This window comes from Ranitomeya imitator, chromosome 8 (genome assembly GCF_032444005.1).
Source record: "Ranitomeya imitator isolate aRanImi1 chromosome 8, aRanImi1.pri, whole genome shotgun sequence".
NCBI lineage: Eukaryota > Metazoa > Chordata > Amphibia > Anura > Dendrobatidae > Ranitomeya > Ranitomeya imitator.
Window position 1 is genome coordinate 202,572,341 of NC_091289.1, and position 27,250 is coordinate 202,599,590.

The 27,250-nt window shown below is 50.8% G+C and overlaps 1 protein-coding gene across 5 annotated transcripts in view; it reads left to right on the forward strand.

Moving 5' to 3' along the window:
• The window catches only part of SLC6A9 (solute carrier family 6 member 9), a 224,919-nt gene that overhangs the window by 143,799 nt on the left and 53,870 nt on the right, over window positions 1-27,250 (forward strand). For all 5 annotated transcript variants that reach the window (XM_069735854.1, XM_069735853.1, XM_069735852.1 and 2 more), the window contains one exon: window positions 9,020-9,151. In XM_069735854.1, coding sequence (XP_069591955.1) covers window positions 9,020-9,151 — 132 coding nt within the window. The remainder of the gene's footprint in view (window positions 1-9,019; window positions 9,152-27,250) is intronic.

Genomic DNA, 27,250 nt, shown 5'->3' on the forward strand with positions numbered 1-27,250 from the left:
GCTCTGGCTTCATGGTGCCCCCGCCTATCCGGTGTCCCAGGTAGTGGACCTCACTCATGCCCATCTGGCTCTTTCCCGGCTTGATAGTCAGTCCAGCTCGGTGAATTCGCCTGAGCACCTCCTCGAGATGCTGCAGGTGTTCCTCCCAGGAGGAACTGAAGATGGCAATGTCATCCAAGTACACCACTGCGTACTTCTCCAGTCCCTGAAGCAGGAGGTTGACCATCCGCTGGAAAGTGGCAGGGGCATTCTTCATGCCGAAGGGCATGACCGTGGACTCGTACAGTCCAAAGGGTGTGATAAAGGCAGACTTCTCCTGCGCCTCGGGGCTCAGGGGAATCTGCCAGTATCCTCGACTTAGATCCATTATTGTCGGGTATTTTGCGCCAGCTAACCTCTCAGGCAGCTCTTCGATGCGCGGCATTGGGTGCGCGTCAGAGGCTGTGATGGCGTTGAGCCCCCTGTAGTCCACGCAGAACCGGGTGGTCCGGTCCTTCTTTGGCACGAGAACTACAGGTGAGGCCCACGCACTCTTTGACCGTCGAATCACCCCCAGCTGTAGCATCTCATATATCTGGCGCATAAATTGCTGCACCTGGTCGGAGATTCGATAGGGGGTTCGCCGTAGTGGGGCATGATTCCCGATGTCCACCTCGTGGACTGCTAACTCAGTCCTTCCAGGTCGGTTGGAGAAAACGGCCCGGAAGGGTTCCAGCTTGGTCCGCAACTGCGACCGCTGGGATTCGGTTAGTGAGGCGCTTACCTCCACATCCTCGATGGACCTACCGGCCTTAGCTTGGGCCAGCATGTCCAGGAGGGTGTCTTCCTCCCCGTCTTCGGGTAAGACGAAAGGTTCACGTTCGTAATGATCCTTCATCATGTTGACGTGAAAGGCCTTTCGCCTACCCCGAGCGTGGTCAAGTGTGGCCATGTAAGTGACCGGGTTGAGCTGTTGTTGGACGACGTACGGGCCCTCCCAGGCTGCCTGAAGCTTATCCGTTGGTACGGGGACCAGCACCCACACCTTTTGACCCACGTGGTACGTCCACTCCCGGGCGTTCTGGTCGTACCAGTGCTTCTGGTCAGCCTGAGCCTGCGTCATGTTGTCATGCACCAACTGCGTCAAGGTCTGCATCTTGTCACGGAAGCGCATGACATACTCCACTATGGACACTTCAGAAGGGTTCGGCTCCTCTTCCCAGGATTCTCTTACCAACCCAAGGGGTCCCCGGACTCGCCTGCCATACAGGAGCTCGAAGGGGGAGAACCCCGTAGAGGCCTGGGGAACCCCTCGGTAAGCGAGTAGCAGGTGTGGGAGGTACCGCTCCCAGTCGCGCCCTTGGGCCTCAACCAGCATGCGTAGCATCTGGTTGAGGGTAGCATTGAAGCGTTCACACAGGCCATTGGTCTGTGGATGATACGCACTCGATACCAGGTGCTTCACCTGCATTCTTTTACAGAGAGCCTCCATTAGGTGAGACATGAATTGGTCCCTTGATCAGTAAGCATCTCCCTGGGAAATCTTACACGTGAAAAGATGGCCAACAGTGCATCCGCCACCTTTTCTGCCCTAGTTGACGACAGAGCTACTGCCTCTGGGTACCGGGTAGCGTAGTCTACCACAGTAAGGATGTATTGCTTTCCAGAGCTGCTGGGGACGGCCAGCGGGCCCACAATGTCCACCGCGATCCTCTGGAAAGGCTCCTCTATCACTGGCAACGGGATCAGGGGAGCCTTAAGAGCAGGCCCCCGCCTTCCCCACTCTTTGACAAGTGATACAGGAGCGGCAGTAGTTTGACACATCTGTCCCCATCTTAGGCCAATAGAGGTGTTGAGACAGCCGAGCCTTAGTTTTGCTGATCCCCAAGTGTCCAGCTAGCGGGATCTCATGGGCAATCCATAACAACTCACCCCGGAATTGCTGCGGGACGACGACCAGCTGTCTTTCCCTCAACCACTCCTTTTGTGATTCCCCAGGTACTGTCTCCCGGTACAACCTTCCTCGTTCCCAGAACACCCTCTCCTTCTCAGTCACGGAGGTGGGCGTCTCGACGAGTTGTCTCAAACCCTCTAGGCTCGCATCTGTGTGCAGAGCGGCCTGAAACTCCTGGCTAGGGGAAGCCAGAAGCAATGTCAGGGTCTCTTCCCCACGGAAACCCTCTTGGACCTGCTCTGGGTCCACCTCTGGTTCAGTCACAATGATGGCTGAGGAGGGTTCGTGTTATGAACTGGTGGCCTAGGAGCAGCATGGGACGTACTCTGGAGAAGGTGGTACCTGTACTGACCGCAGACCCTGAACTTAGCACCGCAACTAGAAGTAGCCGTGGGATGTGCCTAACACTCCCTAGACACCTCGACACAGCCTAAGGACTAACTTCCCCTAAAGATAGAAACGGGAAAACTATCTTGCCTCAGAGAAAATCCCCAAAGGATAGACAGCCCCCCACAAATATTGACTGTGAGAGGAGAGGGAAATGACAGACGCAGTCTGAAATCAGGATTTAGCAAAGGAGACCATTCTAGCTAAAAAGAAAGAATAGGACAGAGTACTATGCGGTCAGTATTAAAACACTAGAAAATATCCACCACAGAAAATACAAAATCTCCACATCTGACTAAAGACATGGAGGGTATATCTGCATCTCCAGAGATACAGCTTGGCTGAAAAAATCCTTACACAGACCAAGCTGGACAAGACAAAACATGAAAAAGCACTGAACAATAAGGTCCACAGCATGTGGACAGCAAAAACAAAGCCAGAACTTATCTTTGTTGAAATGAACAGCAAAACAGGAGAGACCAGGTAGGGATGTGAATCCTCCAAAAACAATGGACAACTGGCACTGACTAAATAGCCCAGTCCAAATTGCAACAAGTGGACACACCTGATAAATGCTGTGATCCAAAGCCAGCAGCACTACCACTCATAACCACCGGAGGGAGCCCAAGAGCAGAATTCACAACAGGTCCGGAAGGCAGACAGTTGTCTGCGTTCCGGGCACTCTGACTCCGGGTGACAGCAGCTACGTAGGCTGTCTCCCCGGGGGTTTCTACAGACCCATCAGCCGGCGCTGCTATGGGCTCTACCTCCTCATCCACCCCCAACACTTCAGGGGCAGTGCTACTTATGGGCCAGTTACCTTCCTCGGTGGCACTGGTCAATTTCATGACATCACCTTTCTCACGGTTCCCATGCTTCTCCCTATTTCCTGTAGCACCGACACTTGTCCCTTCTAGGGGTTCCTCAGCCGTCTCACTCCGCAGAGCGACGTGGCTGAGCACTCCTGTACCTATGGACACATCAACCTTCACAGAAAAATCATTATCAGGTTCGGTTGGCACAGGTACAACATTTTCACCATCAATCCTAGGGAAAAAATGGTTATCAGATGCATCATTACAAGATAAAGCATGGTCAGGTAACACATGCGATTTCCCATCATCATCATCATCATTATCATCATCATCATCATCTGGGTTTACGTTACCCTTATTAGCAGATTGGGGAGGGGTGTCAGGGACGTAGTATGCAACCATCTTCCCCAAATCAGTCCCCAACAAAACATCAGTGGGCAAATTATCAGACAGCCCCACTTCCTTCACCCCGCTCCCGGCACCCCAATCAATATAAACCCGGGCCATTGGTAAGGGACAGCTGATGCCCCCAATCCCAGTGACAGTTAGGGTTTTCCCCGGAATTATTTCTTCAGGGGCCGCCAGTTCGGGTCGGATGAGGGTTCGTTCAGCCCCGGTGTCATTGAGGCCTGTAGCAACATGGCCTCCCACAGTGACATGCTGTACGTTGTCACACACCCTCCCAGCCACACCACCCACCAAAAGAACTGCATTAGGCCCTGGGGCCTTGGATGGGGGATTCTTCGGCTTGTCTGGACAGTAGGGACTGATATGGCCAGTCCGCTTGTAGAAGAAACACTGGCGAGGTTCGGTGGTAGGTCTGGTGCTGTTGGCCACGGGGACAGGACCTCTGGTGTGTTGGCTGGCAGGGGTACTGGCGTTGGATGCAGGCTTACCCCCTCTCCAGCTGGTGGTGACTATCTTCCACACTTCCGATCTACGGTTGGCCTCATAGGCATCGGCAATCTGCGCTGCTTTCGTCACGTCTTTGGGTTCTCTGTCCATCACGAACTGTCGCACCTCAGCTGGGCAAAGATGTAAGAACTGGTCTTTGATCATCAGGTCTCACAGCTGTGCAAAGGTGGTCACTGACAGTCCTTGGGTCCACTGGCCAAAGTGGGTCCCCAGTCCATGTGCCACATCACTGTAACTGTCGTGTGGGCCACGTTGGAGGTTCCGGAACTTTCTACGGTAAACCTCGGGTGTAAGCTGGTACTTTGCGATCAGGGCCTGCTTGATGGCCCCATAGTCACCATCTTGTTCTTGAGGGAGGGCAGCAAACTCCTCCAGAGCTTTGACTCTCAGCCCTGGGGTCAGGTATCGTGCCCATTCTTGTGTAGGCAGCTGGTACTGCCTACAGGCTTTCTCAAAGGCCCGCAGAAAAGTGTCCAAGTCCCCGTCCTTTTCCATAACAGGAAAGGGATTGGGCCAGGGCTTCGGTATCAGAGCGCTGCTGGGCTCACGGCTCCGGGCGGTGGAGGGCATCAAACCCTGCCGGAGCATCTCCCGTTCATGTTCTCTTTGGGCTTGGCGCTCGGCTCTCTCAGCCTCCCGCTCAACTCGCTGGGCCTGGACCTCTCGCTCGGCTCGGGCCTCTCGCTTGGCTTGCTGGGCCTGGGCCTCCTGCCGGTATTGCAGAATCAGCTGCCGACGTCCCTCATGGTCATCAGTGGGGAATTCTTCGAAGGCCGCCGGCAGGTGGAGGTCCAATTCGCCCTGATTGCTAGTAGGGCCGGCATTCAGTGGTTGGACCTCTACTGCAGCATCCCCTCTGCTTGGGCCGGGTTATACGACCACTGGGCTCTGGCCAGTTTCCCGTTGCACCAGAGCCGCGATCAGTTGGCCTTTGTTTTTGTTCGTGGTGTCGATCTTCCACACCTCGCAAAGGGCAATAAGAGTGTCTTTCTAAAGGTACTGTCACACTAGACGATATCGCTAGCGATCCGTGACGTTGCAGCGTCCTCGCTAGCGATATCGTCCAGTGTGACAGGCAGCAGCGATCAGGCCCCTGCTGGGAGATCGCTGGTCGGGGAAGAAAGTCCAGAACTTTATTTCGTCGCTGGACTCCCCGTAGACATCGCTGAATCGGCGTGTGTGACACCGATTCAGCGATGTCTTTGCTGGTAACCAGGGTAAACATCGGGTAACTAAGCGCAGGGCCGCGCTTAGTAACCCGATGTTTACCCTGGTTACCATCCTAAAAGTAAAAAAAACAAACACTACATACTTACCTACCGCTCTCTGTCCTCCAGCGCTGTGCTCTGCACTCCTCCTGCTCTGGCTGTGAGCGTCGGTCAGCCGGAAAGCAGAGCGGTGACGTCACCGCTCTGCTTTCTGGCTGCCCGGCGCTCACAGCCAGACCAGAGAAGCAGAGCGCCGAGGACAGACAGCGGAAGGTAAGTATGTAGCGTTTGTTTTTTTACTTTTTAGGATGGTAACCAGGGTAAACATCGGGTTACTAAGCGCGGCCCTGCGCTTAGTTACCCGATGTTTACCCTGGTTACCGGGGACCTCGGGATCGTTGGTCGCTGGAGAGCTGTCTGTGTGACAGCTCTCCAGCGACCAAACAGCGACGCTGCAGCGATCCGGATCGTTGTCGGTATCGCTGCAGCGTCGCTATGTGTGACGGTACCTTTAAGCTGCTTATACCACTCTTCTCCCTTTGCAGCCATGGTTGCCAAATGAAAGATAGGATAGAAAAACAAAGAGAAAGGGAAGGGATAATTACCAGTACACACAATTGTCTCAGGACTAATAAACACTGAGTTCGTTCTCCAAACTTATTTGCGCAGAGTCCTCGCAAGAACTTTGCAAGTTTTTAGTGAGGGGAATGATTGCTCAAACCAAATCACTAATGCTCTAAGATCCCACCGCCTTGCCACCAATATGTCACGAATCCACACCGCTCCCACCAAGAGGTCACGATTCACACCGTGACCGTCACCCCCACATCACAGATCGGGGTGACTTTAGGCCAACAGATGGCTCACATGTGCAGGGGGGCTTATCTTAGTTATCCCTCCACTACTACAATGTGATGAAAAAACACACACAGGGCTATTGACCTCTTAGTTTACAGCAGGGGCTTATTGTAGGTATCCCACTGCTCTTCAATATACCACGAACTGCAGGGATTTATGTATATCCTGCTTTACAGTTCCACTTGAAACTTGCAGCTCTCTAGCGCCCCCCTCACCCTCAGGTCAGACTAGGTACTGCACCTAGGGTAATTAGTCACCAAAAAGGCTGCCTGCTATATACTGGCTATTGGGCACGCTGCAGTGAGGCAATTTAACTACTCACGCTCAGGCAGGAAAAATAATTATCAACGCCGCAGTCGCTACAACGACTCCCAAAGGCACCGTACAAGGTATGCTGCCACCAGCTTCGTTTAAATGGGTCCGAAGCTAACCCAAAACAGTAGCGTAATTCCCTTCAGAAGACTTAGGGTACGTTTTAGAGCAGAAGAACGAATCTAGTATATTAAATATTATACTCCATAAAAGATTTAAGGCAGTGTTTATAAAAAGGCATATAAAGATGTTACAAAAGAGACGATTGAAAATATGTACACGGTAATTATAAAAATAACAGGGATTAAATAAAAAATCAACACTTACTTGTGTTCAGATCTTGGCAGGCAGAACCAGGCTAGTGGGCGGAGCTCCCCAAATGTCCCAGTGCATCAGGAGGTTTGGATAGAAACCGCTCCTTAAGTAAAACTCTGCTGACTCTGAAGGCTGGGCAAAGTGGAGTCACATAAATAACTACAGCCTTGTGACATCACTAACAGGGCTGGTCTCCTCAGACCCTGCTATCTCTTCAGTCTTAGTAAATTTCACACAAGTTTGTCTAATGCCTGTATCTCCGCTACAGAACATGTCAGAATCATAACACACCCAGCATTCATCTTGTATTAAGATTTGCTCTCTATAGATACTAAATTCGGGCTAGTAGGGACACTGCGTTCCAGAGAAATCTGTACTTATTTACCTGGTGGAATTAGAGGCTAGCGCTTACAGTGATGGATAGATGTGCCGATGGACTTTAGCAATATGTACTCATTATTTTTCTAGCCCAAATCGTTGGCCCAGAATCTTACAAGATTCAGACAAAGAGCCTCATGTTTCAAAAGGGAGATCCGACCAGTTTCAGCTGGTACAACTGTCCACTGCAGCTATATGGTCGTAAAAATTCCTTTAGGAGGGGCATGAGGGGTTTGGGAGCTGAAAGTCAGAAATGCAGCAAGCAGCAATAAAAGCTCTTCTACACCCATTGAAAAGAAAAGCTAAACCCTGAAGTAAAGGAGAAACTAAACTTATTATATACATTTTTCTCACAAGCAGTGACATGACCGCTCCCCAGATATCAGTTATATTATACAGCGGTGACATCACCGCTCCCCAGATATCAGTTATATTATACAGCGGTGACATCACCGCTCTCCAGATATCGGTTATATTATACAGCAGTGACATCACCGCTCTCCAGATATCGGTTATATTATACAGCAGTGACATCACCGCTCTCCAGATATCAGTTATATTATACAGCAGTGACATCACCGCTCTCCAGATATCAGTTATATTATACAGCAGTGACATCACCGCTCTCCAGATATCAGTTATATTATACAGCAGTGACATCACCGCTCCCCAGATATCAGTTATATTATACAGCAGTGACATCACCGCTCCCCAGATATCAGTTATATTATACAGCAGTGACATCACCGCTCTCCAGATATCAGTTATATTATACAGCGGTGACATCACCGCTCCCCAGATATCAGTTATATTATACAGCGGTGACATCACCGCTCCCCAGATATCAGTTATATTATACAGCGGTGACATCACCGCTCTCCAGATATCAGTTATATTATACAGCAGTGACATCACCGCTCTCCAGATATCAGTTATATTATACAGCAGTGACATCACCGCTCCCCAGATATCAGTTATATTATACAGCAGTGACATCACCGCTCCCCAGATATCAGTTATATTATACAGCAGTGACATCACCGCTCCCCAGATATCAGTTATATTATACAGCGGTGACATCACCGCTCCCCAGATATCAGTTATATTATACAGCGGTGACATCACCGCTCCCCAGATATCAGTTATATTATACAGCGGTGACATCACCGCTCCCCAGATATCAGTTATATTATACAGCGGTGACATCACCGCTCCCCAGATATCAGTTATATTATACAGCAGTGACATCACCGCTCTCCAGATATCAGTTATATTATACAGCAGTGACATCACCGCTCTCCAGATATCAGTTATATTATACAGCAGTGACATCACCGCTCTCCAGATATCAGTTATATTATACAGCAGTGACATCACCGCTCTCCAGATATCAGTTATATTATACAGCAGTGACATCACCGCTCCCCAGATATCAGTTATATTATACAGCAGTGACATCACCGCTCCCCAGATATCAGTTATATTATACAGCAGTGACATCACCGCTCCCCAGATATCAGTTATATTATACAGCGGTGACATCACCGCTCCCCAGATATCAGTTATATTATACAGCAGTGACATCACCGCTCTCCAGATATCAGTTATATTATACAGCAGTGACATCACCGCTCTCCAGATATCAGTTATATTATACAGCAGTGACATCACCGCTCCCCAGATATCAGTTATATCATACAGCAGTGACATCACCACTCTCCAGATATCAGTTATATTATACAGCAGTGACATCACCGCTCCCCAGATATCAGTTATATTATACAGCGGTGACATCACCGCTCCCCAGATATCAGTTATATTATACAGCGGTGACATCACCGCTCCCCACATATCAGTTATATTATACAGATATCATACAATTCCTCTTTATTTTCTAGGTGCCTTCATGTTCCCGTATTTCATCATGCTGGTGTTCTGTGGGATTCCGCTCTTTTTTATGGAATTGTCCTTTGGGCAGTTTGCCAGTCAGGGATGTCTAGGGGTGTGGAGAGTCAGCCCCATGTTTAAAGGTATAGTCTACCAATTTGTGGAACCTTTCGCTTACATTTTCTGAATCTGTGTGAGGTCCGGGGGCTTTGTGACTGTTTCCTTTATTGCCTTATTTCACTGTTGTTTATATATATCATTCCCAATAGATACAGCCCTATATCTATTATCTATCATCTCTCTATCTGTTATCTATTTCCGTCTATCTATTATCTATCTGTTATATATTATCTATCTGTTATATATTATCTATCTATCTATCTATCATCTCTCTATTATCTATTTCCGTCTATCTATCTATCTATCTATCTATCTATCTATCTATCTATCTACCCTCCTCACCATTGAAATTCCAGCATCCTGAAGGAGATCTGGTGAATTCTGAAGATCATTGGACGGAGATGTCGCTGATCTGCAGATGATGGAGACACAATTTTCATATCTTCTGGATTCTCCTTTCCAGAGTCTGATCCTTGTGCAGAAATCCCGGCAGCTCCGTCCTCGGCTGCTCTCAGTGAGGTTATGAGGTTATTAATGGTCTTCAGAGGAAGGTTCTGCAACTGAATGTACAGATCATTAGGATTCGCCGCCGGCAGCTCCTGTGTAATCACCAACCAATGACTTCCTCGATGTGCTCGATGGAGACGCTGCAGCCACAGCAGCAGGTTTAGGCCTCCCAGGTGGCTCACAGTAGTGCGAGGAGCATGCTGCCAAGGTTGTTATGTGGGAAACCGTCTCCTGGACACTTTGGAGAAATGGCAGCACCACTGATTCCTCCATTATCCTGGTAGTAGGGCCAATGTGCTGTTTCCTCTTGAATCCTCTTCATAGTGTTGCCCGTGTGATCTCCAGACTAATCTCCAGCTCTCATTGTGTCCAAAACAAAAGCCGGACTCCTTTCTGAGAAGGAGCGACCTCCAATCCAGCATGCACTTCCATCTTGCTCTGGACTATGCTCAACTTTGAGCGTGGTTCCATGAGGTCAATACAGAGGCTTCAGGAGGGAACCCATCCTACTCCCCGGGTTATAGGGGAGATAGAGTTTTCCTGCCAGGTCAGAAACAGCTTGGCGTTACATTGATTTTGTGGTGTAACCAGTTGTGTGGCCATTTTTCAATATAACCTCACAAGACGACATGTTCCTCACACTACTGTGATCACCCACATCGCTTATACTTGCTCTCATGGCTGCAGCGTCTCCATCGGGCACATTGGGGACGTTATTAGTGATTACACAGGAGCCGCCTGCAGCGTCTCCAGACTTGTCTCCATCGGGCACATCAGGGACGTTATTACTGATTACACAGAAGCTGCCTGCAGCGTCTCCAGACTTGTCTCCATCGAGCACATCAGGGACGTTATTAGTGATTACACAGGAGCCGCCTGCAGCGTCTCCAGACTTGTCTCCATCGAGCACATCGGGGACGTTATTAGTGATTACACAGAAGCTGCCTGCAGCATCTCCAGACTTGTCTCCATCAAGCACATCGGGGACGTTATTAGTGATTACACAGAAGCTGCCTGCAGCGTCTCCAGACTTGTCTCCATCGAGCACATCGGGGACGTTATTAGTGATTACACAGGAGCCGCCTGCAGCGTCTCCAGACTTGTCTCCATCGAGCACATCGGGGACGTTATTAGTGATTACACAGAAGCTGCCTTCAGCGTCTCCAGACTTGTCTCCATCGAGCACATCGGGGACGTTATTAGTGATTACACAGAAGCTGCCTTCAGCGTCTCCAGACTTGTCTCCATCGAGCACATCGGGGACGTTATTAGTGATTACACAGAAGCTGCCTTCAGCGTCTCCAGACTTGTCTCCATCGGACACATCAGGGACGTTATTAGTGATTACACAGGAGCCGCCTGTAGCGTCTCCAGACTTGTCTCCATCGGGCACATTGGGGACGTTATTAGTGATTACACAGAAGCTGCCTGCAGCGTCTCCAGACTTGTCTCCATCGGGCACATCAGGGACGTTATTACTGATTACACAGAAGCTGCCTGCAGCGTCTCCAGACTTGTCTCCATCGAGCACATCGGGGACGTTATTAGTGATTACACAGGAGCCGCCTGCAGCGTCTCCAGACTTGTCTCCATCGAGCACATCGGGGACGTTATTAGTGATTACACAGAAGCTGCCTTCAGCGTCTCCAGACTTGTCTCCATCGAGCACATCGGGGACGTTATTAGTGATTACACAGAAGCTGCCTGCAGCGTCTCCAGACTTGTCTCCATCGGGCACATTGGGGACGTTATTAGTGATTACACAGAAGCTGCCTGCAGCGTCTCCAGACTTGTCTCCATCGGGCACATCGGGGACGTTATTACTGATTACACAGAAGCTGCCTTCAGCGTCTCCAGACTTGTCTCCATCGAGCACATCGGGGAAGTTATTAGTGATTACACAGGAGCCGCCTGCAGCGTCTCCAGACTTGTCTCCATCGGGCACATCGGGGACGTTATTAGTGATTACACAGAAGCTGCCTGCAGCGTCTCCAGACTTGTCTCCATCGGGCACATCGGGGACGTTATTAGTGATTACACAGGAGCCGCCTGTAGCGTCTCCAGACTTGTCTCCATCGGGCACATCGGGGACGTTATTAGTGATTACACAGAAGCTGCCTGCAGCGTCTCCAGACTTGTCTCCATCGGGCACATCGGGGACGTTATTAGTGATTACACAGGAGCCGCCTGTAGCGTCTCCAGACTTGTCTCCATCGGGCACATCGGGGACGTTATTAGTGATTACACAGGAGCTGCCGGCAGCGTGTCCGGACTTGTCTCCATCAAGGACATCAGGAATGTCATTGATTGTGATTACACAGGAGCTGCCGGCAGCGGATCCTGATGATTTGTATACTCCGCTGCAGAACCTTCCTCAGACGACCATTAATAACCTCAGTGACAGCAGCAGAGGCCGGAGGTGCCGGGATTTCTGCACGAGGCTCAGACTCCGGACTGGAGGATCCAGGGGATGTGATCTTGTTGCTTCCACTTTCCACCATCTGCAGACCAGTGACATCTCGGTTTGATGATCTCCACCATCCACCGCTTCTCCTTCTTGGTGATATACTGTCAGTGTGGAGTATATAGTGATACTGTATGTATGGACCGCAGCGTACGTGTATTAGCAGTAAATACACACGGGGTCAGAATTGTAATCCCACAATGGTCACACAAAAGTAATAATAAATAAAAGATGTATGAAAATGACCAGATGAAAGTCAGACATTGCCTTTCCACCATGCTTCCACAGAATTTTTAGAAAAATAAGCCTCATGAAATCGGCCTGGACAGAAATGATGGTGCCTTAACTTAATATTTTGCTGCAAACCTTTCCTATATCTGTCAATGAGACTCCTGCCCCTCTCGACAGGTGTTTTGGCCGCTCATGAAGAGCAAACTGCTCCAGTTGCCTCGTGTGTGAAGGTCGCCTTCTCCAGACCACATGTTTCAGCTCTTTCCAAAGATGCTCAATAGGATTTCGGTCAGGGCTCAGAAGGCCACTTCAGAATAGTCCAATGTTTTGCTCTTAGCCATTCATAGGTGTTTTTAGTTGTGTGTTTTGGGTCATTATCCTGTTGCAAGACCCATAACCTGCGACTGAGACCAAGCTTTCTGACACTGGGCAGCACATTTGTCTCTAGAATCCCTTGGTAGTCTGGAGATTTCATTGTACCCTGCACAGATTCTAGACACCCTGTGCTTGATGCAGCAAAGCAGCCCCAGAACATAACAGAGCCTCCTCCATGCTTCACAGTAGGGACAGTGTTCTTTTCCTGATATGCTTCATTTTTCCATCTGTGAACATAGAGCTGATGTGTCTTGCCAAAAAGTTCCATTTTTGTCTTATCTGTCCATAGGACATTCTCCCAGAAGCTTTGGGGCTTGTCAACATGTAGTCTTGGAAATTCCAGTCCGTGTTTTTTATGATTTTCTTGAACAATGATGTCCTTCCTGGTTCGTCTCCCATGAAGTCCACTTTGGCTCATACAACGATGGATGGTGCGATCTGACACTGATGTTCCTTGAGCTTGAACTTCACCTTTAATCTGTTTAGAAGTTTTTCTGGCTCTTTTGTTACCATTCGTATTATCCGTCTCTTTGATGTCACCAATGTTCCTCCTGCGGCCACGTCCAGGGAGGTCGGCTACAGTCCATGGATCTTAAATTTCTGGATAATATGTGCAGCTGTAGTCACAGGAACATCAAGCTGCTTGGAGATGTCTTATAACCTTTACCTGTAACATGTTTGTCTATAATGTTCTTTCTAATCTCCTGAGACAACTCTTTCCTTCGCTTCCTCTGGTCCATGTTGGGTGTGATACAACCATGTCACCACACATCATAGTGATATCTGTAGCCCTATATACCGGCCACGCACTGACTCCAGGATTGTAGACCCCTGTGATGAGGGGACACACCGTGATCTAACATGTCACCACACATCATAGTGATATCTGTAGCCCTATATACCGGCCACGCACTGACTCCAGGATTGTAGACCCCTGTGATGAGGGGACACACCGCGATCTAACATGTCACCACACAGCACAGTGATATCTGTAGCCCTATATACCGGCCACGCACTGACTCCAGGATTGTAGACCCCTGTGATGAGGGGACAGACCGCGATGTAACATGTCACCACACAGCACAGTGATATCTGTAGCCCTATATACCGGCCACGCACTGACTCCAGGATTGTAGACCCCTGTGATGAGGGGACACACCGCGATCTAACATGTCACCACACAGCACAGTGAGGATCTGTAGCCCTATATACCGGCCACGCACTGACTCCAGGATTGTAGACCCCTGTGATGAGGGGACACACCGCGATCTAACATGTCACCACACATCATAGTGATATCTGTAGCTCTATATACCGGCCACGCACTGACTCCAGGATTGTAGACCCCTGTGATGAGGGGACACACCGCGATGTAACATGTCACCACACATCACAGTGATATCTGTAGCCCTATATACCGGCCACGCACTGACTCCAGGATTGTAGACCCCTGTGATGAGGGGACACACCGCGATCTAACATGTCACCACACATCACAGTGATATCTGTAGCCCTATATACCGGCCACGCACTGACTCCAGGATTGTAGACCCCTGTGATGAGTGGACACACCGCGATCTAACATGTCACCACACAGCACAGTGATATCTGTAGCCCTATATACCGGCCACGCACTGACTCCAGGATTGTAGACCCCTGTGATGAGGGGACACACCGCGATCTAACATGTCACCACACAGCACGGTGATATCTGTAGCCCTATATACCGGCCACGCACTGACTCCAGGATTGTAGACCCCTGTGATGAGGGGACACACCGCGATCTAACATGTCACCACACAGCACAGTGATATCTGTAGCCCTATATACCGGCCACGCACTGACTCCAGGATTGTAGACCCCTGTGATGAGGGGACACACCGCGATCTAACATGTCACCACACAGCACAGTGATATCTGTAGCCCTATATACCGGCCACGCACTGACTTCAGGATTGTAGACCCCTGTGATGAGTGGACACACCGCGATCTAACATGTCACCACACAGCACAGTGATATCTGTAGCCCTATATACCGGCCACGCACTGACTCCAGGATTGTAGACCCCTGTGATGAGGGGACACACCGCGATCTAACATGTCACCACACAGCACAGTGATATCTGTAGCCCTATATACCGGCCACACACTGACTCCAGGATTGTAGACCCCTGTGATGAGGGGACACACCGCGATCTAACATGTCACCACACAGCACAGTGATATCTGTAGCCCTATATACCGGCCACGCACTGACTCCAGGATTGTAGACCCCTGTGATGAGGGGACACACCGCGATCTAACATGTCACCACACAGCACAGTGATATCTGTAGCCCTATATACCGGCCACGTACTGACTCCAGGATTGTAGACCCCTGTGATGACTGGACACACCGTGATCTAACATGTCACCACACATCACAGTGATATCTGTAGCCCTATATACCGGCCACGTACTGACTCCAGGATTGTAGACCCCTGTGATGAGGGGACACACCGCGATCTAACATGTCACCACACATCACAGTGATATCTGTAGCCCTATATACCGGCCACGCACTGACTCCAGGATTGTAGACCCCTGTGATGAGTGGACACACCGTGATCTAACATGTCACCACACAGCACAGTGATATCTGTAGCCCTATATACCGGCCACGCACTGACTCCAGGATTGTAGACCCCTGTGATGAGGGGACACACCGCGATCTAACATGTCACCACACAGCACAGTGATATCTGTAGCCCTATATACCGGCCACGCACTGACTCCAGGATTGTAGACCCCTGTGATGAGGGGACACACCGCGATCTAACATGTCACCACACAGCACAGTGATATCTGTAGCCCTATATACCGGCCACGTACTGACTCCAGGATTGTAGACCCCTGTGATGACTGGACACACCGTGATCTAACATGTCACCACACATCACAGTGATATCTGTAGCCCTATATACCGGCCACGTACTGACTCCAGGATTGTAGACCCCTGTGATGAGGGGACACACCGCGATCTAACATGTCACCACACATCACAGTGATATCTGTAGCCCTATATACCGGCCACGCACTGACTCCAGGATTGTAGACCCCTGTGATGAGTGGACACACCGTGATCTAACATGTCACCACACAGCACAGTGATATCTGTAGCCCTATATACCGGCCACGCACTGACTCCAGGATTGTAGACCCCTGTGATGAGGGGACACACCGCGATCTAACATGTCACCACACAGCACGGTGATATCTGTAGCCCTATATACCGGCCACGCACTGACTCCAGGATTGTAGACCCCTGTGATGAGGGGACACACCGCGATCTAACATGTCACCACACAGCACAGTGATATCTGTAGCCCTATATACCGGCCACGCACTGACTCCAGGATTGTAGACCCCTGTGATGAGGGGACACACCGTGATCTAACATCTCACCACACAGCACAGTGATATCTGTAGCCCTATATACCGGCCACGCACTGACTCCAGGATTGTAGACCCCTGTGATGAGGGGACACACCGCGATCTAACATGTCACCACACAGCACAGTGATATCTGTAGCCCTATATACCGGCCACGTACTGACTCCAGGATTGTAGACCCCTGTGATGACTGGACACACCGTGATCTAACATGTCACCACACATCACAGTGATATCTGTAGCCCTATATACCGGCCACGCACTGACTCCAGGATTGTAGACCCCTGTGATGAGGGGACACACCGCGATCTAACATGTCACCACACAGCACAGTGATATCTGTAGCCCTATATACCGGCCACGCACTGACTCCAGGATTGTAGACCCCTGTGATGAGTGGACACACCGCGATCTAACATGTCACCACACAGCACAGTGATATCTGTAGCCCTATATACCGGCCACACACTGACTCCAGGATTGTAGACCCCTGTGATGAGGGGACACACCGTGATCTAACCTGTCACCACACAGCACAGTGATATCTGTAGCCCTATATACCGGCCACACACTGATTCCAGGATTGTAGACCCCTGTGATGAGGGGACACACTGCGATCTAACATGTCACCACACAGCACGGTGAGGATCTGTAGCCCTATATACCGGCCACGCACTGACTCCAGGATTGTAGACCCCTGTGATGAGGGGACACACCGCGATCTAACATGTCACCACACAGCACAGTGATATCTGTAGCCCTATATACCGGCCACACACTGATTCCAGGATTGTAGACCCCTGTGATGAGGGGACACACCGCGATCTAACATGTCACCACACAGCACAGTGATATCTGTAGCCCTATATACCGGCCACGCACTGACTCCAGGATTGTAGACCCCTGTGATGAGGGGACACACCGCGATCTAACATGTCACCACACAGCACAGCGATATCTGTAGCCCTATATACCGGCTACACACTGACTCCAGGATTGTAGACCCCTGTGATGAGTGGACACACCGTGATCTAACATGTCACCACACAGCACAGTGATATCTGTAGCCCTATATACCGGCCACGCACTGACTCCAGGATTGTAGACCCCTGTGATGAGGGGACACACTGCGATCTAACATGTCACCACACAGCACAGTGATATCTGTAGCCCTATATACCGGCCACGCACTGACTGCAGGATTGTAGACCCCTGTGATGAGTGGACACACCGCGATCTAACATGTCACCACACAGCACAGTGATATCTGTAGCCCTATATACCGGCCACGCACTGACTCCAGGATTGTAGACCCCTGTGATGAGGGGACACACTGCGATCTAACATGTCACCACACAGCACAGTGATATCTGTAGCCCTATATACCGGCAACGCACTGACCCCAGGATTGTAGACCCCTGTGATGAGGGGACACACCGCGATCTAACATGTCACCACACAGCACAGTGATATCTGTAGCCCTATATACCGGCCACGCACTGACTCCAGGATTGTAGACCCCTGTGATGAGGGGACACACCGCGATCTAACTTGTCACCACACAGCACAGTGATATCTGTAGCTCTATATACCGGCCACACACTGACTCCAGGATTGTAGACCCCTGTGATGAGTGGATACACCGCGATCTAACATGTCACCACACAGCACAGTGATATCTGTAGCCCTATATACCGGCCACGCACTGACTCCAGGATTGTAGACCCCTGTGATGAGTGGACACACCGCGATCTAACATGACACCGCGATCTAACATGTCACCACACATCACAGTGATATCTGTAGCCCTATATACCGGCCACGCACTGACTCCAGGATTGTAGACCCCTGTGATGAGGGGACACACCGCGATCTAACTTGTCACCACACAGCACAGTGATATCTGTAGCTCTATATACCGGCCACGCACTGACTCCAGGATTGTAGACCCCTGTGATGAGTGGATACACCGCGATCTAACATGTCACCACACAGCACAGTGATATCTGTAGCCCTATATACCGGCCACGCACTGACTCCAGGATTGTAGACCCCTGTGATGAGGGGACACACCGTGATCTAACATGTCACCACACAGCACGGTGATATCTGTAGCCCTATATACCGGCCACACACTGACTCCAGGATTGTAGACCCCTGTGATGAGGGGACACACCGTGATCTAACATGTCACCACACAGCACAGTGATATCTGTAGCCCTATATACCGGCCACGCACTGACTCCAGGATTGTAGACCCCTGTGATGAGTGGACACACCGCGATCTAACATGTCACCACACAGCACAGTGATATCTGTAGCCCTATATACCGGCCACACACTGACTCCAGGATTGTAGACCCCTGTGATGAGTGGACACACCGCGATCTAACATGTCACCACACAGCACAGTGATATCTGTAGCCCTATATACCGGCCACACACTGACTCCAGGATTGTAGACCCCCTGTGATGAGTGGACACACCGTGATCTAACATGTCACCACACAGCACAGTGATATCTGTAGCCCTATATACCGGCCACTCACTGACTCCAGGATTGTAGACCCCTGTGATGAGTGGACACACCGCGATCTAACATGTCACCACACAGCACAGTGATATCTGTAGCCCTATATACCGGCCACACACTGACTCCAGGATTGTAGACCCCTGTGATGAGGGGACACACTGCGATCTAACATGTCACCACACAGCACGGTGATATCTGTAGCCCTATATACCGGCCACGCACTGACTCCAGGATTGTAGACCCCTGTGATGAGTGGACACACCACGATCTAACATGTCACCACACAGCACAGTGATATCTGTAGCCCTATATACCGGCCACACACTGACTCCAGGATTGTAGACCCCTGTGATGAGGTGACACACCGCGATCTAACATGTCACCACACAGCACAGTGATATCTGTAGCCCTATATACCAGCCACGCACTGACTCCAGGATTGTAGACCCCTGTGATGAGTGGACACACCGCGATCTAACATGTCACCACACAGCACAGTGATATCTGTAGCCCTATATACCGGCCACACACTGACTCCAGGATTGTAGACCCCTGTGATGAATGGACACACCGCGATCTAACATGTCACCACACAGCACAGCGATATCTGTAGCCCTATATACCGGCCACGCACTGACTCCAGGATTGTAGACCCCTGTGATGAGGCGACACACCGCGATCTAACATGTCACCACACAGCACAGTGATATCTGTAGCCCTATATACCGGCCACACACTGACTCCAGGATTGTAGACCCCTGTGATGAGAGGACACACCGCGATCTAACATGTCACCACACAGCACAGTGATATCTGTAGCCCTATATACCGGCCACACATTGACTCCAGGATTGTAGACCCCTGTGATGAGTGGACACACCGCGATCTAACAGGTCACCACACAGCACGGTGATATCTGTAGCCCTATATACCGGCCACGCACTGACTCCAGGATTGTAGACCCTGTGATGAGTGGACACACCGTGATCTAACATGTCACCACACAGCACAGTGATATCTGTAGCCCTATATACCGGCCACACACTGACTCCAGGATTGTAGACCCCTGTGATGAGGGGACACACCGCGATCTAACATGTCACCACACAGCACAGTGAGGATCTGTAGCCCTATATACCGGCCACGCACTGACTCCAGGATTGTAGACCCCTGTGATGAGGGGACACACCGCGATCTAACATGTCACCACACAGCACAGTGATATCTGTAGCCCTATATACCGGCCACGCACTGACTCCAGGATTGTAGACCCCTGTGATGAGTGGACACACCGCGATCTAACATGTCACCACACAGCACAGTGAGGATCTGTAGCCCTATATACCGGCCACGCACTGACTCCAGGATTGTAGACCCCTGTGATGAGGGGACACACCGCGATCTAACATGTCACCACACAGCACAGTGAGGATCTGTAGTCCTATATACCGGCCACGCACTGACTCCAGGATTGTAGACCCCTGTGATGAGTGGACACACCGCGATCTAACATGTCACCACACAGCACAGTGATATCTGTAGCCCTATATACCGGCCACGCACTGACTCCAGGATTGTAGACCCCTGTGATGAGAGGACACACCGCGATCTAACATGTCACCACACAGCACAGTGATATCTGTAGCCCTATATACCGGCCACGCACTGACTCCAGGATTGTAGACCCCTGTGATGAGGGGACACACCGTGATCTAACATGTCACCACACAGCACAGTGATATCTGTAGCCCTATATACCAGCCACACACTGACTCCAGGATTGTAGACCCCTGTGATGAGGGGACACACCGTGATCTAACATGTCACCACACAGCACAGTGATATCTGTAGCCCTATATACCAGCCACACACTGACTCCAGGATTGTAGACCCCTGTGATGAGGGGACACACCGTGATCTAACATGTCACCACACAGCACAGTGATATCTGTAGCCCTATATACCGGCCACGCACTGACTCCAGGATTGTAGACCCCTGTGATGAGGGGACACACCGCGATCTAACATGTCACCACACAGCACAGTGAGGATCTGTAGCCCTATATACCGGCCACGCACTGACTCCAGGATTGTAGACCCCTGTGATGAGTGGACACACCGCGATCTAACATGTCACCACACAGCACAGTGATATCTGTAGCCCTATATACCGGCCACGCACTGACTCCAGGATTGTAGACCCCTGTGATGAGGGGACACACCGCGATCTAACATGTCACCACACAGCACAGTGAGGATCTGTAGCCCTATATACCAGCCACGCACTGACTCCAGGATTGTAGACCCCTGTGATGAGGGGACACACCGTGATCTAACATGTCACCACACAGCACAGTGATATCTGTAGCCCTATATACCGGCCACGCACTGACTCCAGGATTGTAGACCCCTGTGATGAGTGGACACACCGCGATCTAACATGTCACCACACAGCACAGTGATATCTGTAGCCCTATATACCGGCCACACACTGACTCCAGGATTGTAGACCCCTGTGATGAGTGGACACACCGCGATCTAACATGTCACCACACAGCACAGTGATATCTGTAGCCCTATATACCGGCCACACACTGACTCCAGGATTGTAGACCCTGTGATGACTGGACACACCGTGATCTAACATGTCACCACACAGCACAGTGATATCTGTAGCCCTATATACCGGCCACGCACTGACTCCAGGATTGTAGACCCCTGTGATGAGTGGACACACCGTGATCTAACATGTCACCACACATCACAGTGATATCTGTAGCCCTATATACCGGCCACACACTGACTCCAGGATTGTAGACCCCTGTGATGAGAGGACACACCGTGATCTAACATGTCACCACACAGCACAGTGATATCTGTAGCCCTATATACCGGCCACGCACTGACTCCAGGATTGTAGACCCCTGTGATGAGTGGACACACCGTGATCTAACATGTCACCACACATCACAGTGATATCTGTAGCCCTATATACCGGCCACGCACTGACTCCAGGATTGTAGACCCCTGTGATGAGAGGACACACCGTGATCTAACATGTCACCACACAGCACAGTGATATCTGTAGCCCTATATACCGGCCACGCACTGACTCCAGGATTGAAACCCCTGTGATGAGGGGACACACTGCGATCTAACATGTCACCACACAGCACAGTGATATCTGTAGCCCTATATACCGGCCACGCACTGACTCCAGGATTGTAGACCCCTGTGATGAGGGGACACACCGTGATCTAACATGTCACCACACAGCACAGTGATATCTGTAGCCCTATATACCGGCCACGCACTGTCTCCAGGATTGTAGACCCTGTGATGACTGGACACACCGTGATCTAACATGTCACCACACAGCACAGTGATATCTGTAGCCCTATATACCGGCCACGCACTGACTCCAGGATTGTAGACCCCTGTGATGAGGGGACACACCGCGATCTAACATGTCACCACACAGCACAGTGATATCTGTAGCCCTATATATAAGCCACGCACTGACTCCAGGATTGTAGACCCCTGTGATGAGGGGACACACCGCGATCTAACATGTCACCACACAGCACAGTGATATCTGTAGCCCTATATACCGGCCACACACTGACTCCAGGATTGTAGACCCCTGTGATGAGTGGACACACCGTGATCTAACATGTCACCACACATCACAGTGATATCTGTAGCCCTATATACCGGCCACACACTGACTCCAGGATTGTAGACCCCTGTGATGAGAGGACACACCGTGATCTAACATGTCACCACACATCACAGTGATATCTGTAGCCCTATATACCGGCCACGCACTGACTCCAGGATTGTAGACCCCTGTGATGAGGGGACACACCGCGATGTAACATGTCACCACACAGCACAGTGATATCTGTAGCCCTATATACCGGCCACGCACTGACTCCAGGATTGTAGACCCCTGTGATGAGGGGACACACCGTGATCTAACATGTCACCACACAGCACAGTGAGGATCTGTAGCCCTATATACCGGCCACACACTGACTCCAGGATTGTAGACCCCTGTGATGAGTGGACACACCGCGATCTAACATGTCACCACACAGCACAGTGATATCTGTAGCCCTATATACCGGCCACGCACTGACTCCAGGATTGTAGACCCCTGTGATGAGGGGACACACCGTGATCTAACATGTCACCACACAGCACAGTGAGGATCTGTAGCCCTATATACCGGCCACACACTGACTCCAGGATTGTAGACCCCTGTGATGAGTGGACACACCGCGATCTAACATGTCACCACACAGCACAGTGATATCTGTAGCCCTATATATAAGCCACGCACTGACTCCAGGATTGTAGACCCCTGTGATGAGTGGACACACCGCGATCTAACATGTCACCACACAGCACAGTGATATCTGTAGCCCTATATACCGGCCACACACTGACTCCAGGATTGTAGACCCCTGTGATGAGTGGATACACCGCGATCTAACATGTCACCACACAGCACAGTGATATCTGTAACCCTATATACCGGCCACGTACTGACTCCAGGATTGTAGACCCCTGTGATGAGGGGACACACCACGATCTAACATGTCACCACAAAGCACAGTGATATCTGTAGCCCTATATACCGGCCACACACTGACTCCAGGATTGTAGACCCCTGTGATGAGGGGACACACCGCGATCTAACATGTCACCACACAGCAAAGTGATATCTGTAGCCCTATATACCGGCCACGCACTGACTCCAGGATTGTAGACCCCTGTGATGAGGGGACACACCGCGATCTAACATGTCACCACACAGCACAGTGATATCTGTAGCCCTATATACCGGCCACGCACTGACTCCAGGATTGTAGACCCCTGTGATGAGTGAACACACCACGATCTAACATGTCACCACACAGCACAGTGATATCTGTAGCCCTATATACCGGCCATACACGGACTCCAGGATTGTAGACCCCTGTGATGAATGGACACACCGCGATCTAACATGTCACCACACAGCACAGTGATATCTGTAGCCCAATATACCGGCCACGCACTGACTCCAGGATTGTAGACCCCTGTGATGAGTGGACACACCGCGATCTAACATGTCACCACACAGCACAGTGAGGATCTGTAGCCCTATATACCGGCCACGCACTGACTCCAGGATTGTAGACCCCTGTGATGAGTGGACACACCGCGATCTAACATGTCACCACACATCACAGTGATATCTGTAGCCCTATATACCGGCCACGTACTGACTCCAGGATTGTAGACCCCTGTGATGAGGGGACACACCGCGATCTAACATGTCACCACACAGCACAGTGAGGATCTGTAGCCCTATATACCGGCCACACACTGACTCCAGGATTGTAGACCCCTGTGATGAGGGGACACACCGCGATCTAACATGTCACCACACAGCACAGTGATATCTGTAGCCCTATATACCGGCCACACACTGACTCCAGGATTGTAGACCCTGTGATGAGTGGACACACCGCGATGTAACATGTCACCACAAAGCACAGTGATATCTGTAGCCCTATATACCGGCCACGCACTGACTCCAGGATTGTAGACCCCTGTGATGAGTGAACACACCACGATCTAACATGTCACCACACAGCACAGTGATATCTGTAGCCCTATATACCGGCCACGCACTGACTCCAGGATTGTAGACCCCTGTGATGAGTGGACACACCGCGATCTAACATGTCACCACACAGCACAGTGAGGATCTGTAGCCCTATATACCGGCCACACACTGACTCCAGGATTGTAGACCCCTGTGATGAGTGAACACACCACGATCTAACATGTCACCACACAGCACAGTGATATCTGTAGCCCTATATACCGGCCACGCACTGACTCCAGGATTGTAGACCCCTGTGATGAGTGGACACACCGCGATCTAACATGTCACCACACAGCACAGTGAGGATCTGTAGCCCTATATACCGGCCACACACTGACTCCAGGATTGTAGACCCCTGTGATGAGGGGACACACCGTGATCTAATACGTCACCACACAGCACAGTGATATCTGTAGCCCTATATACCGGCCACGCACTGACTCCAGGATTGTAGACCCCTGTGATGAGGGGACACACCGTGATCTAATACGTCACCACACAGCACAGTGATATCTGTAGCCCTATATACCGGCCACGCACTGACTCCAGGATTGTAGACCCCTGTGATGAGGGGACACACCGTGATCTAATACGTCACCACACAGCACAGTGATATCTGTAGCCCTATATACCGGCCACGCACTGACTCCAGGATTGTAGACCCCTGTGATGAGTGGACACACCGTGATCTAACATGTCACCACAAAGCACAGTGATATCTGTAGCCCTATATACCGGCCACGCACTGACTCCAGGATTGTAGACCCCTATGATGAGTGGACACACCGCGATCTAACATGTCACCACACAGCACAGTGATATCTGTAGCCCTATATACCGGCCACGCACTGACTCCAGGATTGTAGACCCCTGTGATGAGTGGACACACCGTGATCTAACATGTCACCACACAGCACAGTGATATCTGTAGCCCTATATACCGGCCACGCACTGACTCCAGGATTGTAGACCCCTGTGATGAGGGGACACACCGCGATCTAACATGTCACCACACAGCACAGTGATATCTGTAGCCCTATATACCGGCCACGCACTGACTCCAGGATTGTAGACCCCTGTGATGAGTGGACACACTGCGATCTAACATGTCACCACACAGTACAGTGATATCTGTAGCCCTATATACCGGCCACGTACTGACTCCAGAATTGTAGACCCCTGTGATGAGGGGACACACCGCGATCTAACATGTCACCACACAGCACAGTGATATCTGTAGCCCTATATACCGGCCACGCACTGACTCCAGGATTGTAGACCCCTGTGATGAGTGGACACACCGTGATCTAACATGTCACCACACAGCACAGTGATATCTGTAGCCCTATATACCGGCCAAGCACTGACTCCAGGATTGTAGACCCCTGTGATGAGGGGACACACCGCGATCTAACATGTCACCACACAGCACAGTGATATCTGTAGCCCTATATACCGGCCACACACTGACTCCAGGATTGTAGACCCCTGTGATGAGGGGACACACCGCGATCTAACATGTCACCACACAGCACAGTGATATCTGTAGCCCTATATACCGGCCACACACTGACTCCAGGATTGTAGACCCCTGTGATGAGAGGACACACCGCGATCTAACATGTCACCACACAGCACAGTGATATCTGTAGCCCTATATACCGGCCACACACTGACTCCAGGATTGTAGACCCCTGTGATGAGGGGACACACCGCGATCTAACATGTCACCACACAGCACAGTGATATCTGTAGCCCTATATACCGGCCACACACTGACTCCAGGATTGTAGACCCCTGTGATGAGGGGACACACCGCGATCTAACATGTCACCACACAGCACAGTGATATCTGTAGCCCTATATACCGGCCACGCACTGACTCCAGGATTGTAGACCCCTGTGATGAGTGGACACACCGCGATCTAACCTGTCACCACACAGCACAGTGATATCTGTAGCCCTATATACCGGCCACACACTGACTCCAGGATTGTAGACCCCTGTGATTAGTGGACACACCGCGATCTAACATGTCACCACACAGCACAGTGATATCTGTAGCCCTATATACCGGCCACGCACTGACTCCAGGATTGTAGACCCCTGTGATGAGTGGACACACCGCGATCTAACATGTCACCACACAGCACGGTGAGGATCTGTAGCCCTATATACCGGCCACGCACTGACTCCAGGATTGTAGACCCCTGTGATTAGTGGACACACCGCGATCTAACATGTCACCACACAGTACAGTGATATCTGTAGCCCTATATACCGGCCACGCACTGACTCCAGGATTGTAGACCCCTGTGATGAGGGGACACACCGCGATCTAACATGTCACCACACAGCACAGTGATATCTGTAGCCCTATATACCAGCCACGCACTGACTCCAGGATTGTAGACCCCTGTGATGAGGGGACACACCGCGATCTAACATGTCACCACACATCACAGTGATATCTGTAGCCCTATATACCGGCCACACACTGACTCCAGGATTGTAGACCCCTGTGATGAGGGGAGACACCGCGATCTAACATGTCACCACACAGCACAGTGATATCTGTAGCCCTATATACCGGCCACGCACTGACTCCAGGATTGTAGACCCCTGTGATGAGTGGACACACCGCGATCTAACATGTCACCACACAGCACAGTGATATCTGTAGCCCTATATACCGGCCACGCACTGACTCCAGGATTGTAGACCCCTGTGATGAGTGGACACACTGCGATCTAACATGTCACCACACAGCACGGTGATATCTGTAGCCCAATATACCGGCCACACACTGACTCCAGGATTGTAGACCCCTGTGATGAGTGGACACACCGTGATCTAACATGTCACCACACAGCACAGTGATATCTGTAGCCCTATATACCAGCCACACACTGACTCCA